The 19,778-nt window shown below is 49.9% G+C and overlaps 1 protein-coding gene across 6 annotated transcripts in view; it reads left to right on the top strand.

The window, feature by feature from the left end:
- CRYBG2 (crystallin beta-gamma domain containing 2) overlaps window positions 1-18,404 on the top strand; it is a 35,992-nt gene extending 17,588 nt beyond the window's left edge. For 3 of the 6 annotated variants that reach the window (XM_032300950.1, XM_032300947.1, XM_032300953.1), the window contains 15 exons: window positions 1,699-1,838; window positions 2,639-2,765; window positions 3,047-3,082; window positions 3,427-3,563; window positions 3,724-3,850; window positions 4,123-4,262; window positions 4,355-4,481; window positions 4,685-4,717; window positions 4,840-4,952; window positions 8,136-8,265; window positions 10,663-10,802; window positions 11,198-11,321; window positions 15,332-15,490; window positions 17,940-18,099; window positions 18,207-18,404. In XM_032300950.1, coding sequence (XP_032156841.1) covers window positions 1,699-1,838; window positions 2,639-2,765; window positions 3,047-3,082; window positions 3,427-3,563; window positions 3,724-3,850; window positions 4,123-4,262; window positions 4,355-4,481; window positions 4,685-4,717; window positions 4,840-4,952; window positions 8,136-8,265; window positions 10,663-10,802; window positions 11,198-11,321; window positions 15,332-15,490; window positions 17,940-18,099; window positions 18,207-18,295 — 1,782 coding nt within the window. In that variant the 3' untranslated portion in view covers window positions 18,296-18,404. Of the gene's footprint in view, window positions 1-1,698; window positions 1,839-2,638; window positions 2,766-3,029; window positions 3,083-3,426; window positions 3,564-3,723; window positions 3,851-4,122; window positions 4,263-4,354; window positions 4,482-4,684; window positions 4,718-4,839; window positions 4,953-8,135; window positions 8,266-10,662; window positions 10,803-11,197; window positions 11,322-15,331; window positions 15,491-17,939; window positions 18,100-18,206 lie in introns of all 6 variants that reach the window. The other 3 variants (XM_032300949.1, XM_032300951.1, XM_032300948.1) reach the window with 3 other exon arrangements.
- The last annotated feature ends 1,374 nt before the right edge of the window (window positions 18,405-19,778 follow it).

The following is a 19,778-nucleotide window of genomic DNA, read 5'->3' as shown; positions in this document are numbered from 1 at the left end:
GAGGTCAGGAGTTCGAGACCAGCCTGGCCAACATGGCAAAACCCCATCTCTACTAAAAATACAAAAATTAGCCAGGCGTGGTGGTGGGCATCTGTAACCCCAGCTACTCGGGAGCCTGACTGGAAAATCACTTGAACCCAGGAAGTGGAGGTTGCAGAGAGCCAAGATTGCACTATTGCACTCCAGCCTGGATGGCAAGAGTGAAACTCCATCTCAAAAAAAAAAAAAATTATAATTTCATGTTTGTAAAGTGAAAACATTGTTTTTACAGCACAGTAATAAACTGCCGAAATTAAGCTTAACAAAACCATCCTGACTACTAGGGTGACCCAAAAGGAAGAGCAATGACTGTAAAAGCAGTGTCTATCAGACATTTTGGTTCTTTTTGTTTGTTTGATTTTTGTTTTAATGAAGAAATGAATAACTGAGTCCAGAACTGTTGCAATCTTCCTGGTAGGAGATGACGAGAGCTCAGTAGCCTTAACTAGGGCAGTGGCCCAGGAGGAGGGGATAGGAGTTTTCAAAGCTTCTCCGGAGGCTGGGCGCAGTGGCTGACGCCTGGAATCTCAGCACTTTGGGAAGCCTAGGTGGGTGGATTATCTGAGGTCGAGAGTTTGAGGCCAGCCTGGCCAACATGATGAAACCCTGTCTCTACTAAAAAAAATACAAAAAATAGCCATGTTTGGTGGTGTGTGCCTGTAATCCCAGCTCGGGAGGCAGAGGCAGGAAAATTGCTTGAACCTGGGAGGTGGAGGTTTCAGTGAGCCGAGATCACGTCACTGCACTCCAACCTGGGCAAAAAAGTGAAACTCCGTCTCAAAAACAAAACAAAGCCTCTTTAAAAACACACAAATGTTTGTGGACAATTAATTGTGAACTTCTGACAATAAATTCATCTTCATATGGGAGGTAACAACTGCAAGAGAAAAGCAAAGGCTTTGAAGTCAGATGTTTCTGGATTCATTTGAGTCATTCAGCATTGATTGGGCACCTGTTATATGCCAAGTACATGGGAGGTGCTGGGTTGCAACAGTGAACAAAAACTATACTGCTCTGTTACTTGCAAGCTGTGTGAGCTTGGGCATGTTGCTTAACTTCATTGAGTCTCACTTTCCTTGTCTGTGACTGGATGAATAACGCCCACTGGGAGGACTAAATAATATGGGATAGGACATGACCTTAGCACAGTGCATTGTATGCAGTAGATGCTTCATACATATTTGATGAATAAGTGAGTGAATGAAAATGGCCCTGGTGGGGAAGAAACACTCAGGATACAAAGAGGATCTGCTGCTTCCTAGGATGAGGTGCAGGCAAAGCCAGTCTGGACAGAGGCCGGAATCTATCTAAAGGAGGGGTCAAAGTTGGAACTCAGGAAGTGGCTGTCCATCTTGGCCATCCTCCCACCAGGTTGGAAGTCAGGCTACCCATAGGCAAGGCTATGGGCCTGGCACTTTGAAGGTTCTCTCGGGAACTTTGGTCCGAGGTCCCAAAGGTCCAGCAAGGGACCAGCACGGGCTTTGGTCTCAGGCTTGGCTGGCTGCAAAGACCACCTTAGTCACGTTCCTGGTTTCTGGGGAAATAGCCACACAGGTTTTCCCAGAGTCATCTGGAGCCCTGGCTAAATGGACTTGGGGAAGCAGGGTGGCGTCCAAGGGGGACTGTTTATATGTTTTTCATTTCCCCCTCCTTCCACAGGACTACAGCGCCCCAGAGATCAGCCTCTTCTCTGAGGAGGGCCTCAAAGGGGAGCAAGTAAAGCTAACAGAGGCCTTGAATAACTCCCAGGGCCTGGAGAAGCCCCTGCAGGTGGCATCTGCTACTGTCTCTGCAGGACTGTGAGTCTATTCTAGAATCCGCTCATTTGACATTCACTGTGCTGGGTGCTGGGGACACAGAGGTGACAGGACACAGTTTCTGCCTTCAGGAGTGCAGAGTCCACTGGTGGGGACAGGCAAGTAAGCAGACTATAGCAATTCAGATTTATGGGGTGAGGGAGCACAGAAAAACACCACACCATGAGAGGCAGAGTGTGGAAGTCAGAGAAGCCTTCCTGGAGGAGGAGACACTATGGCCAGGATTAGTTGGCCAGGAATCTAAGCTCCATGAGGGCAGAGATTTTGTATGTTTGTTCACTACTGTATCCCTGATGCCTGTAGCAGAGTCTGGCACAGGGCAGATGCTTCTAAACATTTATTAATTGAATGAATAAGGAAGAGTATATCTGGCAGAGGGAATAGCACATGCAAAGGCCCAGAGAAGAGAGAGCTAAGCTTCAAATTTTCAGTTTAGTCAGTGTAAGCAACAAGTGGGGAGAATTGAAGCCCAGAGGGAAGGAGGAGGCCAGATTGCAGAGCCTCTTTGCATAGCTGGGCTTTATTGTGAGGCTAACAGGGAACTACTGGGGTTGTTAAAGCAGTTTTCCATGCATGCTAGAGAAAAATGCTGTAGCTGCTGTGTGAAATGAGAGAAGGCAAGGCCAGAGGAAGGGAGACCAATGTAGCTACTGCAAGAGATTTTAGTGGATTAATGGGAGCCTCCCCTGAAAAATTCCTTTTCCCCGCTAAACCTTCCCTCCCAGCCACCACTTTGTGTCCCTTGGAGTCTAGGGTACAGCAGCTTCTCTGTCTTCCCCCAGGTGGCTACTATACCCCAAACCATTCTTTGAAGACACTCCCTACATCCTGGAACCTGGAGAGTACCCCACATTGGAGGCCTGGGGCACATCAGACCCCAGCGTGGGCTCCCTGAAGCCCATGACATTGGTAAAGAACAGGGCACATTGACAGGCCAGGAGGTCTAGGCTCTGCCCCCTGGGCCCAAGTAGCATGGTCCTGCAGTCGGTGGGAAGGGAGGGGCATGAAGTGTAAAATAGCACCCCTTGGGAGATCGCTTCCTGGGAGCTTCCATTGGGAATGGGAGTGGGAGGATTAACCTAAGAGGTGGGGAAAGAGGGAAGACATGGGGTTGGGGTTCTCAGGATCAGGAAAGTCCTAGATCCCCAGCCCCATCTGTCTTTCCCATCTCTGCTCTGTCTCCTCTGCAGGGCTGCCCAAGTGTGGAGAAGCCAGGGGAGCCCAGGGTAAGGGTCCGGGTTTCAGAGTCAAAGAGGGCCTTTGGTGGTGGGGTGCAGGTGTGTGGTCATCGTAGCCTGGACAGGAAATCCAGAGAGGAGGGTACTGGAGGCCAAAAGCTGGATTTGGGGGGATGGCACCTGATGGGCTCAGTGGGAGCTGGATTTTGATGTGTAAGAAAGTCAGAGGTCAGAGTAGAGCCAGGAATTGGGTAAGGGAATGGAGCTCAGTGAGGAGGTGGGAAGGCTGGGGTGTTCCACCTTGGGCTGATGTGGGCAGAGCATTCTTGGGCTGGCTGGGTGTGTTTGGGTCCAGATGACTCCCCACCATCCTGACACCCCCTTGCCCCCAGGCTGTGGTGTATGAGGCCCCAGGCTTTCAGGGCCGCAGCTGGGAGGTGAGCCGAGACATCTACAACCTTCAGCAGCCAGAGGACAGCCAGAGCCCCCACCTGGCCTCTGTGGGGTCCCTGAGAGTTCTTGGTGGCTGGTGAGAATTCAGGACCCTTCCTTATATTTCATCACCTTCACTAGCTTTTACCCTTGGGAGGGGAGTGTCCTGGGCTGCCTGGGGGGTGGAGAGAGTTGTCTCACCCATCCATGGGCCTCCTATTACTGAACCTGCCTGTCCCTCCTCCTGCTTTTCCCAGCTGGGTAGGCTATGAGAAGGAGGGCTTCCGGGGCCACCAGTATCTGCTGGAGGAGGGGGAATACCCTGACTGGTCACACTGGGGAGGCTATGACGAGTTGCTGACCTCCCTCCGGGTCATCCGCACGGTAAGCAAAGGCAATTGGCTCATTCCTCTGCCTCTGGCCACAGCCAGACCTCCCCTAGTACAATTTGTGGAGGGAAGAATTTATACCCCCTCTCCGTGTTTTCCCTGGAAGTGTTCCCTGAGGTCTAGCCGCTCTCCCTCCTGCAGCTCTTCTCCAGGCCGTACTGACAGCCTCACCCCTAATTCCCGGAGTGGGCAGTGACCCTGGGGCCTGGGCACCCTGAGGGGCTTTGGTTTGTGGGCAGGAGAAAACTGACTGTCCCTGGGGCCCAGGACTTCGGGGACCCGGCCATCGTGCTATTTGAGGCCATGGACTTTGAGGGGCACAGCGTGGAGGTGAGCAAGGCATTGCCGGACGTGGAGCTGGTGCAACATGGCCCCAGCACACAGGCCATACACGTGCTCAGCGGCGTGTAAGTGACCCCGGAAGCGGGGCGGGCCGGGGACGGTTCCAGGAGAGGGGCCGGCTCTGTGCCTGCTGACCCGCGCCCCACTCTTCCTGCAGGTGGGTGGCCTACCAGGAGGTGGGCTTCTCCGGGGAACAGTACGTGCTGGAGAAGGGCGTGTACCGTAACTGCGAGGACTGGGGCGCAGGTAACAGCACCCTCGCGTCGCTGCAGCCGGTCCTACAGGTGAGTGCCAGCCGCGGGGGGCGGGGCCTCAAGGGGCGGGGCCTGGAGTTCGGGGATGGGGCGGGGCTGGAGGGCCTGTCTGGGCGGGGCTTTGGGGGGCGGGGCCGAGGGCGCGGCCGCGGGGTGGGCAGTACAGAAACCTAGAGGAGCGGAGGCTAGGGCCCGGCACCCTCCCTGAGTCTCGATTCGGTCCCACCTCTCAGGTCGGGGAGCACGATCTGCACTTCGTCTCAAAGGTAAGGCGGGGATTCTGCAGGGAGCCGCTGAGCGCACGCCTCTCCCCTCGTTTCAAACCTCTCCCCTCCCACTGTTCTGGGCCCCACTCCATCGCCCTCCTTTCTCGCCTCTCTGTCTCTAGATTCAGCTTTTCTCCCTCCCCGACTTTCTGGGTGACCACTTCTCCTTCGAAGATGACCAGGCCACTCTGCCCGCGTCCTTCCGACCTCAGTCCTGCCGGGTCCACGGCGGCAGGTGAGGACAAGGAGGAGTGGAGAGGTGGAGGGGTGGGGGAGCAGGGAGCAGAGGCAGGGCTGCATGAGGAGGGTCTTTCAAATAATTTCCTTCCACTGGCTACCTTGGAATGAGCTATTCTGTCTTGTGCCTTTCAGTTTTAAAACAAACAAAATAAAATAAGGTTTTAATGGAAAACGTAAAACTGTAGATTGTGTAATGTAAAGATGTATCTTGTTTCCTGTATCCGTCTGCTCTTTTAAATTTTCAGTGGAGTATTTTTTTTTTCCAGTGGAGTATTTTAAATCCCTGACCCAACATAAAATTTCATGAGTAAACACTTTAACGTGTATCTCTAATATGAAAGGACTTTTTTCCCTAGCCACGAGTCATTATCACATATAATGACATTAATAACAATTTGTTCATATTACCCAATACCCAGTTCATGTTCAGATTTCTCCCTTTGTCTCAAAAATGCCTTTGTGAAATTAGCTTGTTTTTCTCAGCATCCAAATAAGGTCCTTGAGCCAGGTTTTGTCATGTTGGCCAGGCAGATCTTAAACTCCTGGGCTCAAGCTATCTGCCACCTCGGCCTTCCAAAGTGCTAGGATTATGAGCCACCATGCCCGGCCGACCCCAGTAGTTTTAATAACTTTCTTGGTATAATAAGATGTTCCCGGATCATTTGTACATTTTTTTGCCCCAAACCTAGAATTGGCTGTTTCCCAAGGAGCCCTGGTTCCTTTTAATGGCAAATTATATTTAGAGACCAAAATCTGCACGCTAGGTGTTTCAAAGTTATAATGCTAATATCGTGACTAATAGTTAAAAAACACTGAATGCTGTTGGGTTCTTTCTTTCTTTTTTTTTTTTTTTTGAGGTAGAGTCTTGCACTGTTGTTGCCCCAGGGTGGAGTGCAGCAGCGCAGTCTCGGCTCACTGCAACCTCCACTTCCCAGGTTCAAGGGATTCTCCTGCCTCAGCCTCTTGAGTAGCTGGGATTACAGGCGCATGCCACCATGCCCAGCTAATTTTTGTATTTTTTAGTAGAGACAGGGTTTCACCATGTTGGTCAGGCTGGTCTCAAACTCCTAACCCTGTGATCCATCCACCTCAGCCTCCCAAAGTCCTGGGATTATAGGTGTGAGCGACCACACCTGGCCTCTTGTGGTTCTTTTTGTCCTCAGGATATTCACCTACATCCTATCAGTTATGTATAGTTCAAAATACTGTGTTTTAAAGACATTAGAAATAATACTTTGTGTGTGTGGTTATGTCACCAACCTAATATACAATTAGCTTCATTTATTTAATTTATTTTCAGGTTTTAGGATACTTTTCATTTTTATCTATTTCTGGATTTGCTTTTGTTTTTGTTTGAGACAGGGTCTCATTTTCTCATTCAGGCTGGAGTGCAGTGGTGTGAACACAGCTCACTGCAGTCTTGACCTCCTGGGCTCAAGGGATTCTCCTGCTTCAGCCTTCTGAGGAGCTGGGACCATAGGTGCACGCCAACATGCTAGGCTAATTTTTTAACTTTTTTGTAGAGATGGGGGTCTCACTTTGTTACTTAGGTTGGTCTCAAACTTCTGGGCTCAAGTAATCCTCCCTTTCTGTGTTCTCCCAAAGTGCTGGGATTACGTGTGTGAATTACTGCACCTAGCCCTATTTCTGCTTTCCTATGAATAATTATCATGAAGCTGGGCAGCTCATGCCTGTAATCCCAGCACTTTGGGAGGCTGAGGCAGGAGCCCAGGAGTTTAAGACCCATCTGGTCTTTGAACCAGCTATTGCCTGTCTTCAGAAAAAAAATTTTAATTAGGTGGGTGTGGTGTCATGCACCTATAGTATACCTACTCAGGAGGCTGAGAAGAGAGGATTGCTTGAGCCTAGGAGTTGGATGCTGCAGTGAGGTATGATCAAACCACTGTACTCTAGCCTGGGCAGCAGAGTGAGATCTTATCTCTAAAATCATAATAATAATTATTACATGAAATATTTACGTGGTTCCTGTCCTAGCTAAGGCTGTTATCACAAAATACCAAAGTCTGTGTTGTTTAAATAAGAGAAATTTATTCTCTCACATTTCTGGAGACTAGGAAGTCCAAGATCAAGGTGCTGGCCACTTCACTTCCCCAGTGAGAGCTTTCTTCCTGGCTTGCAGAAGGCCACCTTCTCACCATGTTCTCATGTAGTGAAGAGAGAGAGTGTGAGCTCCTGTCTGTTCCTCTTCTTTTAAGGACACTAATCCCATCATGGGGTCTCACCCTCATGACCTCCTCTAAACCGAATTATCTCCTAAAGGCTCCACCTCTGAAGACCATTACATTGAGAGTTAGGGCTTTAGCATGTGCTTTTGGAGGGACACAGACATTCAGCCTGTAACAGTCCCAAAAACAATAGCTTTCATCTCTGTCCCTGCCACCTTTTCCCCTCTCACCCCCTATAAGAAATCATTTTTTTTAGTGTTTGGTGTATTCATCCACTGACTTTTGTTGCTGTTAAGATATAAGCAAATATACACTCATAAATTTAGCTATAGAAACCAAATATTTATATTGTGTTTCCCTTCTCCATTTTCTTAGGCAAAAGGAAGCATACTATACCCAGGTTAATAAAAAAATACCAAATCGTACACTTTAAAAGTATGAATTTTATGGCATGTGAATTATATCTCAATTTTTTAAAGGAAGTATGCTATAAACACTGTTATGCACCTGCTTTTTTTATTTAACTCTTCGGAGATCACTTTATACCTTATTAAGAGCTTCTTTTCATTCCTCTTAACTGCTGCATTATACTCCACTTTTTCTTATTCAGCCAATCCCCTATTGATGGACATTTGGGCTGCTTCCCCTCTTTGCTATTGCAGAAGTGCCATAATGAGTAGCCTCCTGCATGTGTTATTTCATGTTTTCAAAGGATGTCCTTGGAATGGATTCCTCCATATGAGATTGCTGAGTAATTACCCATGGAGTTTTGCTTAATATTGCCAAATTCCCCTCCATAGGGGCAGGATGATTTCATTCAGTCTTTTCTTAAGTCTGACCTCATTCCCTGCTGTTGTAGTGCTTGTTCATCCTTGACCTCCCTGGGACAGGGGATCACGATCAAGTCTGAATTCCCTCTTCTGTGTCTCGGGAACCTGGGCAGGCCAGGGACAGGTAGGCTCAGATGCCCTCCATTTCTTCCCCTTCCCCAGCTGGATCCTGTTTGATGAGAAGAACTTCGAGGGTGACCAGCATATTCTCTCTGAGGGCGAGTTCCCCACTCTCACCGCCATGGGCTGCCTAGCCTCCACGGTCCTGGGCTCTCTCCAGAAGGTATCTCTGGTGAGTTTCCATGACCAGTTCCAGGCAACCCTGGAAGCAGAAGTTGCTGCTGGGGGAGTTCTGGACACAGAACCTGTGTGCTGGTGCAGGGGTTGATGCCAGTCTTTTTAGAACCGCCCCAGGCCCCTTGACTCTGGGGCTGTAAAGCCAGTTTAGTTCCCTAGCTCTTCATTGAACACCCACTGAGACAGGACCTGGGGACTCAGAAAGAAATCGGACACAGCCCTGCCTGTAAGGATGGTCATAGACATAAAGATTACATTCAGAGCGGTGCATCCAGATACAGAAGTGGTGCGGGGTTGGAGGGACCAACACTCAGGCTGGCCTGGGGCAGGGGCCAGTGCTGCCAAGGTGATGTTCCATGCAGGGAGTAGTGACAGCATCAGCTAGAAAGACAGCCTTGCCTGCTGCAGACCGATGGGAAGGGGCAAGGCAGTGGAGTTGCTGCTACAGTGACCTGGAATTGTGATATGCTCCACCTAGGAAGAGATGGATGGAAGTGATGGGGGCCACAATAAGAGGCTAGCATCTGTAGGACTTGGTGACTGACTGTGTGGCCAGTGGGGACAGTACCCAGTCAGAAGAGCTGATACCTAGTGAGTGCATAGCATGTGCCAGGTGGTATTTAAAAGGCTTCCCACCAACCAGGCATGGTGGCTCCTGCCTGTAATCCCAGCATTTTGAGAGGCTGAGGTGGGCAGGTCACCTTAGGTAAGCAGAGTTTGAGACCAGCCTGGCCAACATGGTGAAACCCATCTCTACTAAAAATAAGAAAATTAGCCAGATGTGGTAGTGCATGTCTGTAATCCCAGCACTTTGAGAGGCCGAGATGGGTGGATCACCTGAGGTGAGGAGTTGGAGACCATCCTGGTCAATGGGGTGAAATCCTGTCTCTACTAAAAATACAAAAATTAGCTGGGCATGGTGGCACGTGTCTGTAATTCCAGCTACTTTGGAGGCTGAGACAGGAGATTCATTTGAACGCAGGAGGGAGAGGTTGCAGTGAGCTGAGACAGTGCCACTGTACTTCAGCCTGGGTAACAGAGGAAGACTCCATCTCAAAAAAAAAAAAAAAAAAAAAAAGGCTTGCCGTGTATATTAAGGCCTTTTAATCTTCTCTACAACCCTGAGAGGAGTGTTACCATTATTATCTCCCTTTTCCGTATGTGGAAACTGAGGCACAGGCTCCGGGTTACATACTTGGTAACAGGCAAGGCCAGGCTCTCCCCCAGGCAGCTAGTTCTGGGGTCCAAGTCCCTTGCAATGACACACTGGGCTCTGAAGATAGATAAACCTGGTGCTGAAGCCCAGTTTTCGGGCCCTGAGCAAGCAATTTACCCTCTCCAGCCTGTTTCCTACCCATTAAGTGGGGATAATAATAGCTTCTACCTTAAAGGGTAGTTGAAGAGTTATAATGAGATCAGATAAAGCACTTACCGTAATATGGCCCATAGTAAACCCTGATGAATGCGAGCTGCCATTATCGTCAGTGTTGTTATTGTTGTTATTCTTATCATGAAAAGAATGAAGCCAGGTGTGGTGGCTCATACCCATAATTTCAGCACTTTGGGAGGCCTAGGAGGGTGGATCATGAGGTCAGGGGTTCGAGACCAGCCTGGCCAACATGGTGAAACCCCGTCTCTCCTAAAGATACAAAAATTAGCTGGGCGTAGTGGCATGTTCCTGTAATTCCAGCTACTCAGGAGGCTGAAGCAGGAGAATTGCTTGAACTTGGAAAGCGGAGGTTACAGTGAGCCAAGATCACACCACTGCACTCCAGCCTGGGTGACAGAGTGAGACTCATCTCAAAAAAATTAAATAAATAAATTTCAGCACTTTAGGAGGCTAAGCCAGGAGGATCACTTGAGCCTAGGAGTTTGAGACTGCCTGGGCAACATGGCGAGAGACCCTGTCTCTACAAAAAATTAGCTGGGCATGGTGGCATGTGCCTGTAGTCCCAGCTACTCAGGAGGCTGAGGTGGGAGGATCGATTGAGCTCAGGAAGTCGAGGCTACGGTGAGCCATGATCGCACCACTGCATTCCAGCTTGGGCAACAGAGAAAGACCCTATCTCAAAAAAAAAAAAAAAGAAAAAAAAATTTAGAATAAACCCCAGGTTTCCAGCCTGGCTCAGAGTGCCAGGTTAGTTCTCAGAAGTGCCATTTACTGAAGAGGTGGTTTGAGAGGGAAACTGGGGGCCCAGCCTGGAGCTTGCTGCCCCTGAGAATCAGGAGCACCAGCTGGCAGCCTCCAGGAGTCAGTGGCCCTGCAGGACTGAACTCAGGAGGGAAGAAGGCCTGATGTACAGACCTGGAAGTCAGGGCGTCTGGGACTGTGGGGCTATGTCTGGGACTTGGGCTCTCCTGCCCTCACCGTCCTCCTTCCCCCGGGCCCCAGCACTTTTCAGAGCCTTCCATTTTCCTGTATGGACTTGAGTGCTTTGAGGGGAAGGAGATCGAGCTCAGCAGGGAGGTGCGGAGCCTGCAAGCCGAGGGCTTCAACAACCACGTGCTGTCCGTGCGGATCAATGGGGGCGTGTGAGTGCTGAGGGGAGGCACCGGTGTGGGGCTGCTGGTGGGGATGAGTCATGGCAAGATGGAGATCCCGGGGGTCTCTGGCCTCTTCCCCCTCCCTACTTCTGCCCCACACCCTCCAAGCCAGGAAGAAGGGAGAATTACACACTGAGAAGGGTCACTGGCTCTCAGGGCTTGGATCCCAGCTTTGTGGGCTTTTCAGGATCCTACTTTACCCTGCAAACCCCAAATCTACTCCCCGGCCTCCCTCTCCCCCATGGGAACCCTATTCCAGGCAGAGGAATCCCAGCACGAGAGAAGAGGAGGTGGAGAACATTCTAACATCTGTGTCTCCTCTTCCACCTGTCTGTTTGTGTGTCTGTGCACTTCTCTGTGTCCCTGACACCTGCTGGGCCCAGTTGGGTGCTGTGTGAACACAGTGACTTTCGGGGTCGCCAGTGGCTGGTGGGAAGCTGCGAGATCACCAACTGGCTGACCTACAGCGGCACCCAGAGGGTGGGTTCACTCTACCCCATCAAGCAGGTGGGTAGCGTGGCTGGAGCTGAGCGTGTCTGGGGCTGAGCGTGTCTGGGCAGGCCTGTCTGAATGAGTGTCTGGCTGTGTGCTTCCCAAACACAGAATTTATGTACTTTTGTCACAATTTTGCCACATCGTCATTCCTTTTGAGCCATTGTCTACTTAATATTTTTATCTAGATTAACTCTCTTTTTAAAAGGCTTTCAATTAATTTCTATCTGTCAAAAAAAGCTTCTTTTTTTTTTTGAGATGCCTCCCAGGTTCAAGCGATTCTCCTACGTCAGCCTCCCAAGTAGCTGGGATTACAAGCATGTGCCACCACATCTGGCTTTTTTTTTTTTTTTTTGAGATGGAGTCTCTGTCGCCCACACTGGAATGTAATGGCATGATCTCAGCTTACTGCAAACTCTGCCTCCCGGTTTGAAGTGAGTCTCCTGCCTCAGCCTCCTCAGTAGCTGGGATGACAGGTATACACCACCACGCCCAGCTTTTTGTATTTTTAGTAGAGACGGGGTTTCACCATGTTGGCCAGGCTGGTCTCAAACTCCTGACATGGTGATCCGCCTGCCTCTGCCTCCCAAAGTGCTGGAATTACAGGTGGGAGCCACCAAGCCCGGTTTTTTTTTTTTTTGAGCCAAAGTCTTGCACTATCACCTGGGCTGGAGTGCAATGGCATGATTTTGGCTCACTGCAACCTCTGCCTCCCAGGTTTAAGCAATTCTCCTGCCTCAGCCTCCTGACCAGCTGGGATCACAGGTGCATGTCACCACGCCTGGCTAATTTTTTGTATTTTCAGTAGAGACAGGGTTTCACCAAGTTGGCCAGGCTAGTCTCAGACTCCTGACCTAATGATCCGCCTGCCTCGGCCTCCCAAAGTGCTGGGATTACAGGTGTGAACCACTGTCCTCTGCTAATTTTTGTATTTTTAGTAGAAATGGGGTTTCACCATGTTGACCAGGCTGCTCTTGAACTCCTGACCTCACGTGATCCACCTGCCTTGGCCTCCCAAAGTGTTGGGATTACAGGTGTGAGCCACCATGCCCAGCCCCAGCCCATTTTTTATTTAGCTTTCTGACTCTGTGCTTGTACCTTCAACATTTTCATAATGATTTTTAGCTCCTGGATATGGAAAGCAGGCTTGATCCTGTCACAAATACATTTAACACACATGGAACCACCATAGGCCCTCCTGACATGTTTCCTGTTTTGGACAATCTCATTAGAACGTTATTAGACCTCACAACATGAACCTCTCGAATTTGGCTTGGGCACATACCACATGCAGATTTTGGTGCCTTCCCAACTTTGTTGGTATAAAGGTCAACAATTCTAGGCTGGGCATGGTGGCTCACACCTGTAATCTCAGCACTTTGGGAGGCCGAGGCGGGTGGATCACCTGAGGTTGGGAGTTCAAGACCAGCCTGACCAACATGGAGAAACCCCCATCTCTACTAAAAATACAAAATTAGCTGGGCGTGGTGGCACATGCCTGTAATCCCAGCTACTCAGGAGGCTGAGGCAGGAGAATGGCTTGAACCGGGGAGGCGGAGGTTGTGGTGACTCAAGATCATGCCATTGCACCCTAGCCTAGGCAACAAGAGCAAAACTCCATCTAAAAAAAAATTATATTACCAGGAGCTCAGGATAGCCTAGTTTTGTTAGAGTCTGTGTTGTAGGAAAGTCTATGACAATATATCAAATGCTAGAACATTCTGATGCCTCTAGACAATATCCCCAGAAGAGGAAAAATTTAAAAATTCACTTTTTTTTTTTTACTTTATCCTTGTCTTAAGGAGTAATATCGATAAAGTTATGAGTTTGATGTGTATATATGATTTTTTTCTTAATAGATGTAATAAATACATTACCATTAATTTTTCAAAAAAAAAGTTTATAGGCTGGGTGCAGTGGCTCACACCTGTAATTTCATCACTTTGGGAGGCCAAGGAGGGAGGGTTGCTTGAGCCTAGGAGTTCAAGACCAGCCTGGGCAACATGGCAAGACCCCATCTCTACAAAAAATACAAAAGAAGTGAGCTAGATTTTATGGCCTGTGCTATAGTCCCAGCTACTTGGGAGACTGAGGTGGTCGGATCACCTGAGCCCGGGAGTTAGAGGCTGCAGTGAGCCATGATCGCTCCACTGGCACTCCATGTTCAGTGACAGAGCGAGACCCTGTCTCAAAACAAAAAAAAGTTTATCTACATAGGACTGAAATGATCTCACGGACCATGCACAGGTAGTAAGCATACCTCTCTTGGGGAAGCACTGCCTGCACATGTGTACTGTATGTCCGTGCCTGCATGTCTGAACATCAATATTGTTAGTGCACATGTGCATATATGTGGGAAGGCCATAGGCTCTGTGCGTATGTGTGTGCACATGCATGTTCCCATTTGGGGGTATTTCTGTGCCCATCGTGTTGTGTACATGCATCTGTGTGTTCTGGTGATGACGTGTGTGTGTGTGTGTGTATCTGTGGGAGTGCATTTATTTATTATTTATTTATTTTATTTTTGAGACTGAATCCCACTCTGTCACCCAGGCTGTAGTGCAGTGGTGTGATCTTGGCTCACTCCAACCTTCATCTCCCGGGTTCAAGCGATTCGCCTGCCTCTTAGCCTCCTGAGTAGCTGGGATTACAGGCGTGCGCCACCACGCCCGGCTAATTTTTTTGTATTTTTGGTAGAAATGGGTTTTTGCATGTTGGCCAAGCTTGTCTCAAACTCCTGACCTCAGGTGATCCACTCCCCTTGGCCTGCTAAAGTGCTGGGATTATAGGCGTGAGCCTCTGCACCTGGCCAGGAGTGCATTTATGACTGCGCATACTTGTACTTGTGACACCACTGACAGCGTGTTTATCTTTGTATAAGGATATTTGTGTAGTCTCTGTATTCACTCATAACATCATTGCTGGGAGAGAGCTTAGAGATTATCTCCACCCCTCACATTTTACAGATGGGGAAATAAAGGCCCAGAGAAGTGGACACGGATTTGCTCTGCAATCTTGAGCAAGTACTGTGCCGCCTTAGACCTTCATTTCCTCATCTTTTTTTTTTTTTTTTTTTTTTTTGTTGAGACGGAGTTTCACTCATGTTATCCAGGCTGGAGTGCAATGGCGCAATCTCGGCTCACCACAACCTCCGCCTCCCGGGTTCAGGCAATTCTCCTGCCCCAGCCTCCTGAGTCGCTGGGATTACAGGCACGCACCACCGTGCCCAGCTAATTTTTTGTATTTTTAGTAGAGACGGGGTTTCACCATGTTGACCAGGATGGTCTCAATCTCTTGACCTGGTGATCCACCCGCCTCGGCCTCCCAAAGTGCTGGGATTACAGGCTTGAGCCACCGCGCCCGGCCATTTCCTCATCTTTAAAAGGAGGATAACATGTGTCATGGGTCTGTTTTGAGGATTGAAGATAAAAAACCCTTAGAACAGTGCTTGAGTGAGTCAGCTCTCAACAAATGTTAGCTGTGATTATTGTTATTACTGTCGCCACCATCTAAGAACAGCCAATATGGCAGTCTGACAGTCCAGTGTCCACCTCATCAGGAACCCTCTTCAACACAGGTATGTGTGCACATCTGTATTCCCACACACATCCATCCTTGTAGCAAACAGAAGTGCCTGGTACGGAGTAGACTGCATGGATCTTTGGTTAGGACATGTGAGTTGGATGGCTGCGTGTATACATGTGTTTGTGTCTTCTGTGAACTTCTGTGTCACCATGTGGACCAGAGGTGTATCTGTCAGTTTGTCCCTCTGCACACATCTGTGGGTATCTCTATGACCATGAAACTGTGTGTGTGTGTGTGTGTGTGTGTGTGTGTGTGTGTGTGTGTGTGTGAGATGCATGTACTCTCTATGTGTATGTAAAGAACGGGTGACTTACAGAGTCAAGGAAAGTTTGGGGACAGGAAGGAGGGCTTGGGAGCTTGATACTGGAGAGTTGAGGGTATCAGGGGCTCAGGTTATCCCATCCAAGCACCCCTGACTCTCAACCTTTTTCTGCCACCAGCGCCGGGTTTATTTTCGACTCTGGAATGCAGCATTGGGGGGATTCCTGGCAGTGCCGGATCACGTGGAGGACATGAAGGCAGGCCGTGTGGTGGTCTCTGATCCCCGAGCTGGAGGCAGCTGCATCTGGTACTATGAGGATGGGCTGCTGAAGAATCAGGTACTGATACAGGGACACCCAGGCCCTAGGCATTCACAGGTCCACTTTGGGGAGTCCTAGCACAATCAGCAACACAGAGGGATGTACACAGAAGCCAGGACCTTGAGGAGGGGGAGAATTCAGACTCTGTACCCCTGGGCAAGTCATGCTTTTCTCTGGGCCTCAGTCTGTAAAACAGGAGCAATGAAATGGGTGCTTCTAAGGGACTTCCCAGTTCTGATACCGATGACAGAACTTGAGTCCTATTAATAATGGTAGATTTGGCCAGGCATGGTGGCTCATGCCTATAATCCCAACACTTTGGAAGGCTGAGGCAGAAGGATTGCTTGAGGACAGGAGTTTGAGGCCAGCCTCAACATAGTGAGACCTTGTCTCCACAAAATATAAACAAGCTGGGTGTGGTGGCTCATGCCTGTAATCTCAGCACTTTGGGAGGCCAAGGTGGGCGGATCACCTGAGGTTGGGAGTTCAAGACCAGCCTGACCAACATGGAGAAACCCTGTCTCTAATAAAAATATAAAAGTAGCCAGTCACGGTGGTGCATGCCTGTAATCCCAACTACTCGGGAGGCTGAGGCAGGAGAATCGCTTGTACCTGGAAGGTGGAGGTTACAGTGAGCCGAGATTGCACCATTGTACTCCAGCCTGGGCAACAAAAGCAAAACTCCGTCTCCAAAACACACACACACACACAAACAAACAAACAAAAAATTAACTGGGCATGGTGGTGCATGCTTGTAGTCCCAGGTACTCGAGTGGCTAAGGTAGGAGGCTTGAGCCCAGGAGTTCAAGGCTTCAGTGAGCCAGGGTTGCACCATTGCACTCCAGCCTTGGTGACAGCATAAGACCTGGTCTCTAAAAAAAATTAAAATAAACGAAAAGGTAGATTTACCCCACACACATTTCTTGAGCACTTACTATGTGCCAGGCTCTGTTCTAGATGCTGGGGATACAGCAGTGATAGACAGAAAAGATGCCTGTCGTCCTGAAGCTTATATCCTAAGGGGGAGAGATAGACAGAACTAACTTAAATGAGCAGAATATCTTTGTGTCTTAGATGATGAAACTTCAATAGAGGAAGATAAATCATAAAATAGGCGAGGCGCGGCGGCTCACGCCTGTAATCCCAGCACTTTTCGAGGTTGAGTGAGGCAGGAGGATCTCTTGAACTCAGGAGTTCAAGACCAGCCTGGGCAGCATAATGAGACACCATCTGTACAAAAAAATTTAAAAACTAGCCTGACATGGTGGCATGCACCTGTAGTCCCAGCTACTCAGGAGGCTGAGGTGGGAGGAGTGCTTGAGCCCAGGAGAGGGAGGCTGCAGTAAGCTGTGATCATATCACTGCACACCAGCCTGAGCAATAAAGGGAGACCCTGTCTCAAAAAAAAAAAAAAAGGAGAGGCTGGGCGTGGTGGCTCATACCTGTAATCCCAGCACTTTGGGAGGCCAAGGTGGATGGATTACAAGGTCAGGAGTTCGAGACCAGCCTCACCAACATGGTGAAATCCCGTCTCTACTAAAAATACAAAAAAATAGCCAGGACACGCCTGTAATCCTAGCTACGCAGGAGGCTGAGGCAGGAGAATTGCTTGAACCCTGGAGGTGGAGGTTGCAGTGAACTGAGATCATGCCAGTGCACTCCAGCCTGGTCGACAGAGTGAGACTCCATCTCCCACCACCAAAAAAAGGAAAATAGGAAGTATCAGGTGTGATATGGATGGGAGTCTTTCCTGAGAAGGTGACATTTGAGGGAGGTAGCTGTGCAGATATCTGAGGGAAGCGTGTTCCAGGCAGAGGGAACAGCCAGTGCAAAGGCCCTGAGGAGGAAACATGCCTGGGATTTTCTGGGCTAGCAAGCCTAGCTGGGTGGCTAGAGTGAGTTAGAGGGGGAGATAGCAGGAGATGAGGCCGGAAAGGTTATGGGGACTGTAGGTCTTTGTAGGCTATTGAGAGGTTTTGTCTTCTACCTAGAATGAGAGAGATGGCTGATCATGTGCCAGGCTCCGCATTGAGTTCTTCACACAAATGCCTCCTGTCATCCTTAGTCTAGAGTATCATGGGGCAAGCCTTTTTATACTCCCCATTTTACAGGTGAGGAAATCAGAGCACAGGGAGATTAGGTAATTTGCTGAAAGTCACACAGCCAGTAAATGTGTAGAGATTTGTCTGATGCTATAAACCTATGTTTGGATGCTATAAACCAATCATGGAAGGATTCCTGGAGAAGTTAATATTTTTCCAGCCATTTTATATTTCCTCACATTGAACCCTCACAAAAGCCAGCATTTGGGGATTCCCATCCCCAAGGAAACTGAGGAGGATTAAGAGGCTTGCCCAGGGTCACAGTTCCTAAGAGCCAGGACTCGGAGCAGATGTGTCAAGGGTTTCTTGGGTATGGTGGAGTCCCTGTGGGAGGAACAATGCCTGATGACCTCCCGGGGCCTCAGATGGCCCCTACCATGAGCCTGCAGGTGATTGGACCCCCTAGCCCAGGCTCCAAGGTGGTGCTGTGGGCTGAGAGCCGCCTACCACGCCAGACATGGAGCATCAGTGAATCGGGCCACATCTGCAGCCAGATGTTCGAAGGCCAGATCCTGGATGTGAAGGGTAAGATGGGATGTGTGGGGAAGAGGACTCCTGAGGGGGCTGAGAGCCGTGGAGCCCCAGCTCTCTCTGACCATCTCCCTATCTTTTAATCCCTATCCCACCCCCAGGAGGCCGGGGCTACGACCGGGACCACGTGGTGCTATGGGAGCCGGACAAGAACAGGGCGTCCCAGATCTGGACCATCCATGTTCTTTGAACCTTTCCCCCTCATCTTCTAGCCCTGGAGGCTTTTGCTGGGATGAATGTTTTTATAGGGTTTTTGTTGTAACATAAGCTATTTTCTAATATGTTGCCAGGTATCCTCGTCTTTGTGCACCTTGATATTTTGGGGTGGGGTGGGGATTTGTTCTCCGGCCTGCTTCCCTGATGCCCAGGCTGGCTTCTTCCCTCCAGGCTCCAGCTTTGGGTTTCAGATGTTAGGCCTCCCTCTGCCATCAGAGGGCGCCCTGGGACCAGACGCGCTAGTGTAGTCTCGTGCAGCCGCCCAAATGATGTATTGCTAGAGCTGGCTCTGAGCTGGGCATGGCTCTGAGCTGGGCGTGGCCCTGGGCTGTGTGGGCACAGACACAAACTGAGCCTCTCAGTCACAGTCCCATTGAGGATCATGTCAGGTAGGGTGATGCATCCATGAGAAGGGAGAAAAGAAGTGGAGGGACTCACACAGCAGGAACGTCACCCCACCAGGCATGCAGGGCAGGCTGCCTGGAGGAGGGACCCGCAGCTGAGATGTCAGGATAGGAAGGAGTTGGCCAGGCTCCAGGAGGCAGAGGAAGAATATTCTAGGCATATTCTTGGGTGAAACATCCCACCTTACCCTTCACATCCGTGGGTGAAACAAATGCAACTGCATACAAGTCCAGGGGTGAAAACCTGGAGATTAGTGTGATGGGGGCGCAGTGGGCCAGGCACGGGAGATGAGTGTGAGCCACACCCTGAAGGGCTGTGCCCCCAGGGCTCTGCTGCACTCACCCCAACTCTGGCCTTAGAAAAGCCAGGACAGGGCTTCTGGGCCTCTAACCCGGCTCAGAGAGGGAAAGGCATAGAAGAGGAGGAGCTCCCTCTGTCCCTGGATGTCCTCAAAGAAGCTGAGGTGGGAGGGTACCTGGGGCTCCCTTCCATCTCTGCAGCATCCACCTCTGCAGCACCCACTTCCGACGCCCCAAACCCAGGAGGGTAGGAGCGGTCAGAGCAGCTGCTTGCCCTTCCTAGCCACTGGGCCAGCATGGGAGGTAAACAGCCACCCATCATCATTCTCCAGCCCCAGATGCCTGTAGAGCTGCTTTGCCAGGGATCTAAAGACCATGTTGAGGGGTGTCCCTGGGACTGGGGATCTCCCTGGGTCTATCATCCTGAAGATAACTAGGTAGTTGGGTAGGGGCTCTCTGAGCCTGGGATGTCCGGGGTGGTGGCATCTCTGGAACCATCATTCCCAAACACCCAGGGATGGGTGAAACAAATGCAACTGCAGGGGCTGGTGAGGATGCCAGATTGTGGGCCTTGTCCCTGTGATATGCCTCTAAGGGGAGGGGCCCTCAGCATTGGAATTTAGGTAGGGAAGCTGGGGGCTGCTCCCTGGTGCCAACTTCCCTTCTGATGGGGGCATGAGAAGCTCTCTGGTACTGCCCCACAGCTGGCTCTTGGGGCATAGGGATATCCAGTAACCACATGTAGGACCCCAC

Source organism: Sapajus apella, unplaced genomic scaffold (genome assembly GCF_009761245.1).
Source record: "Sapajus apella isolate SASKATOON/1434 unplaced genomic scaffold, GSC_monkey_1.0 scaffold43, whole genome shotgun sequence".
Lineage (NCBI taxonomy): Eukaryota > Metazoa > Chordata > Mammalia > Primates > Cebidae > Sapajus > Sapajus apella.
This window is presented reverse-complemented; position numbering and strand designations above follow the sequence as displayed.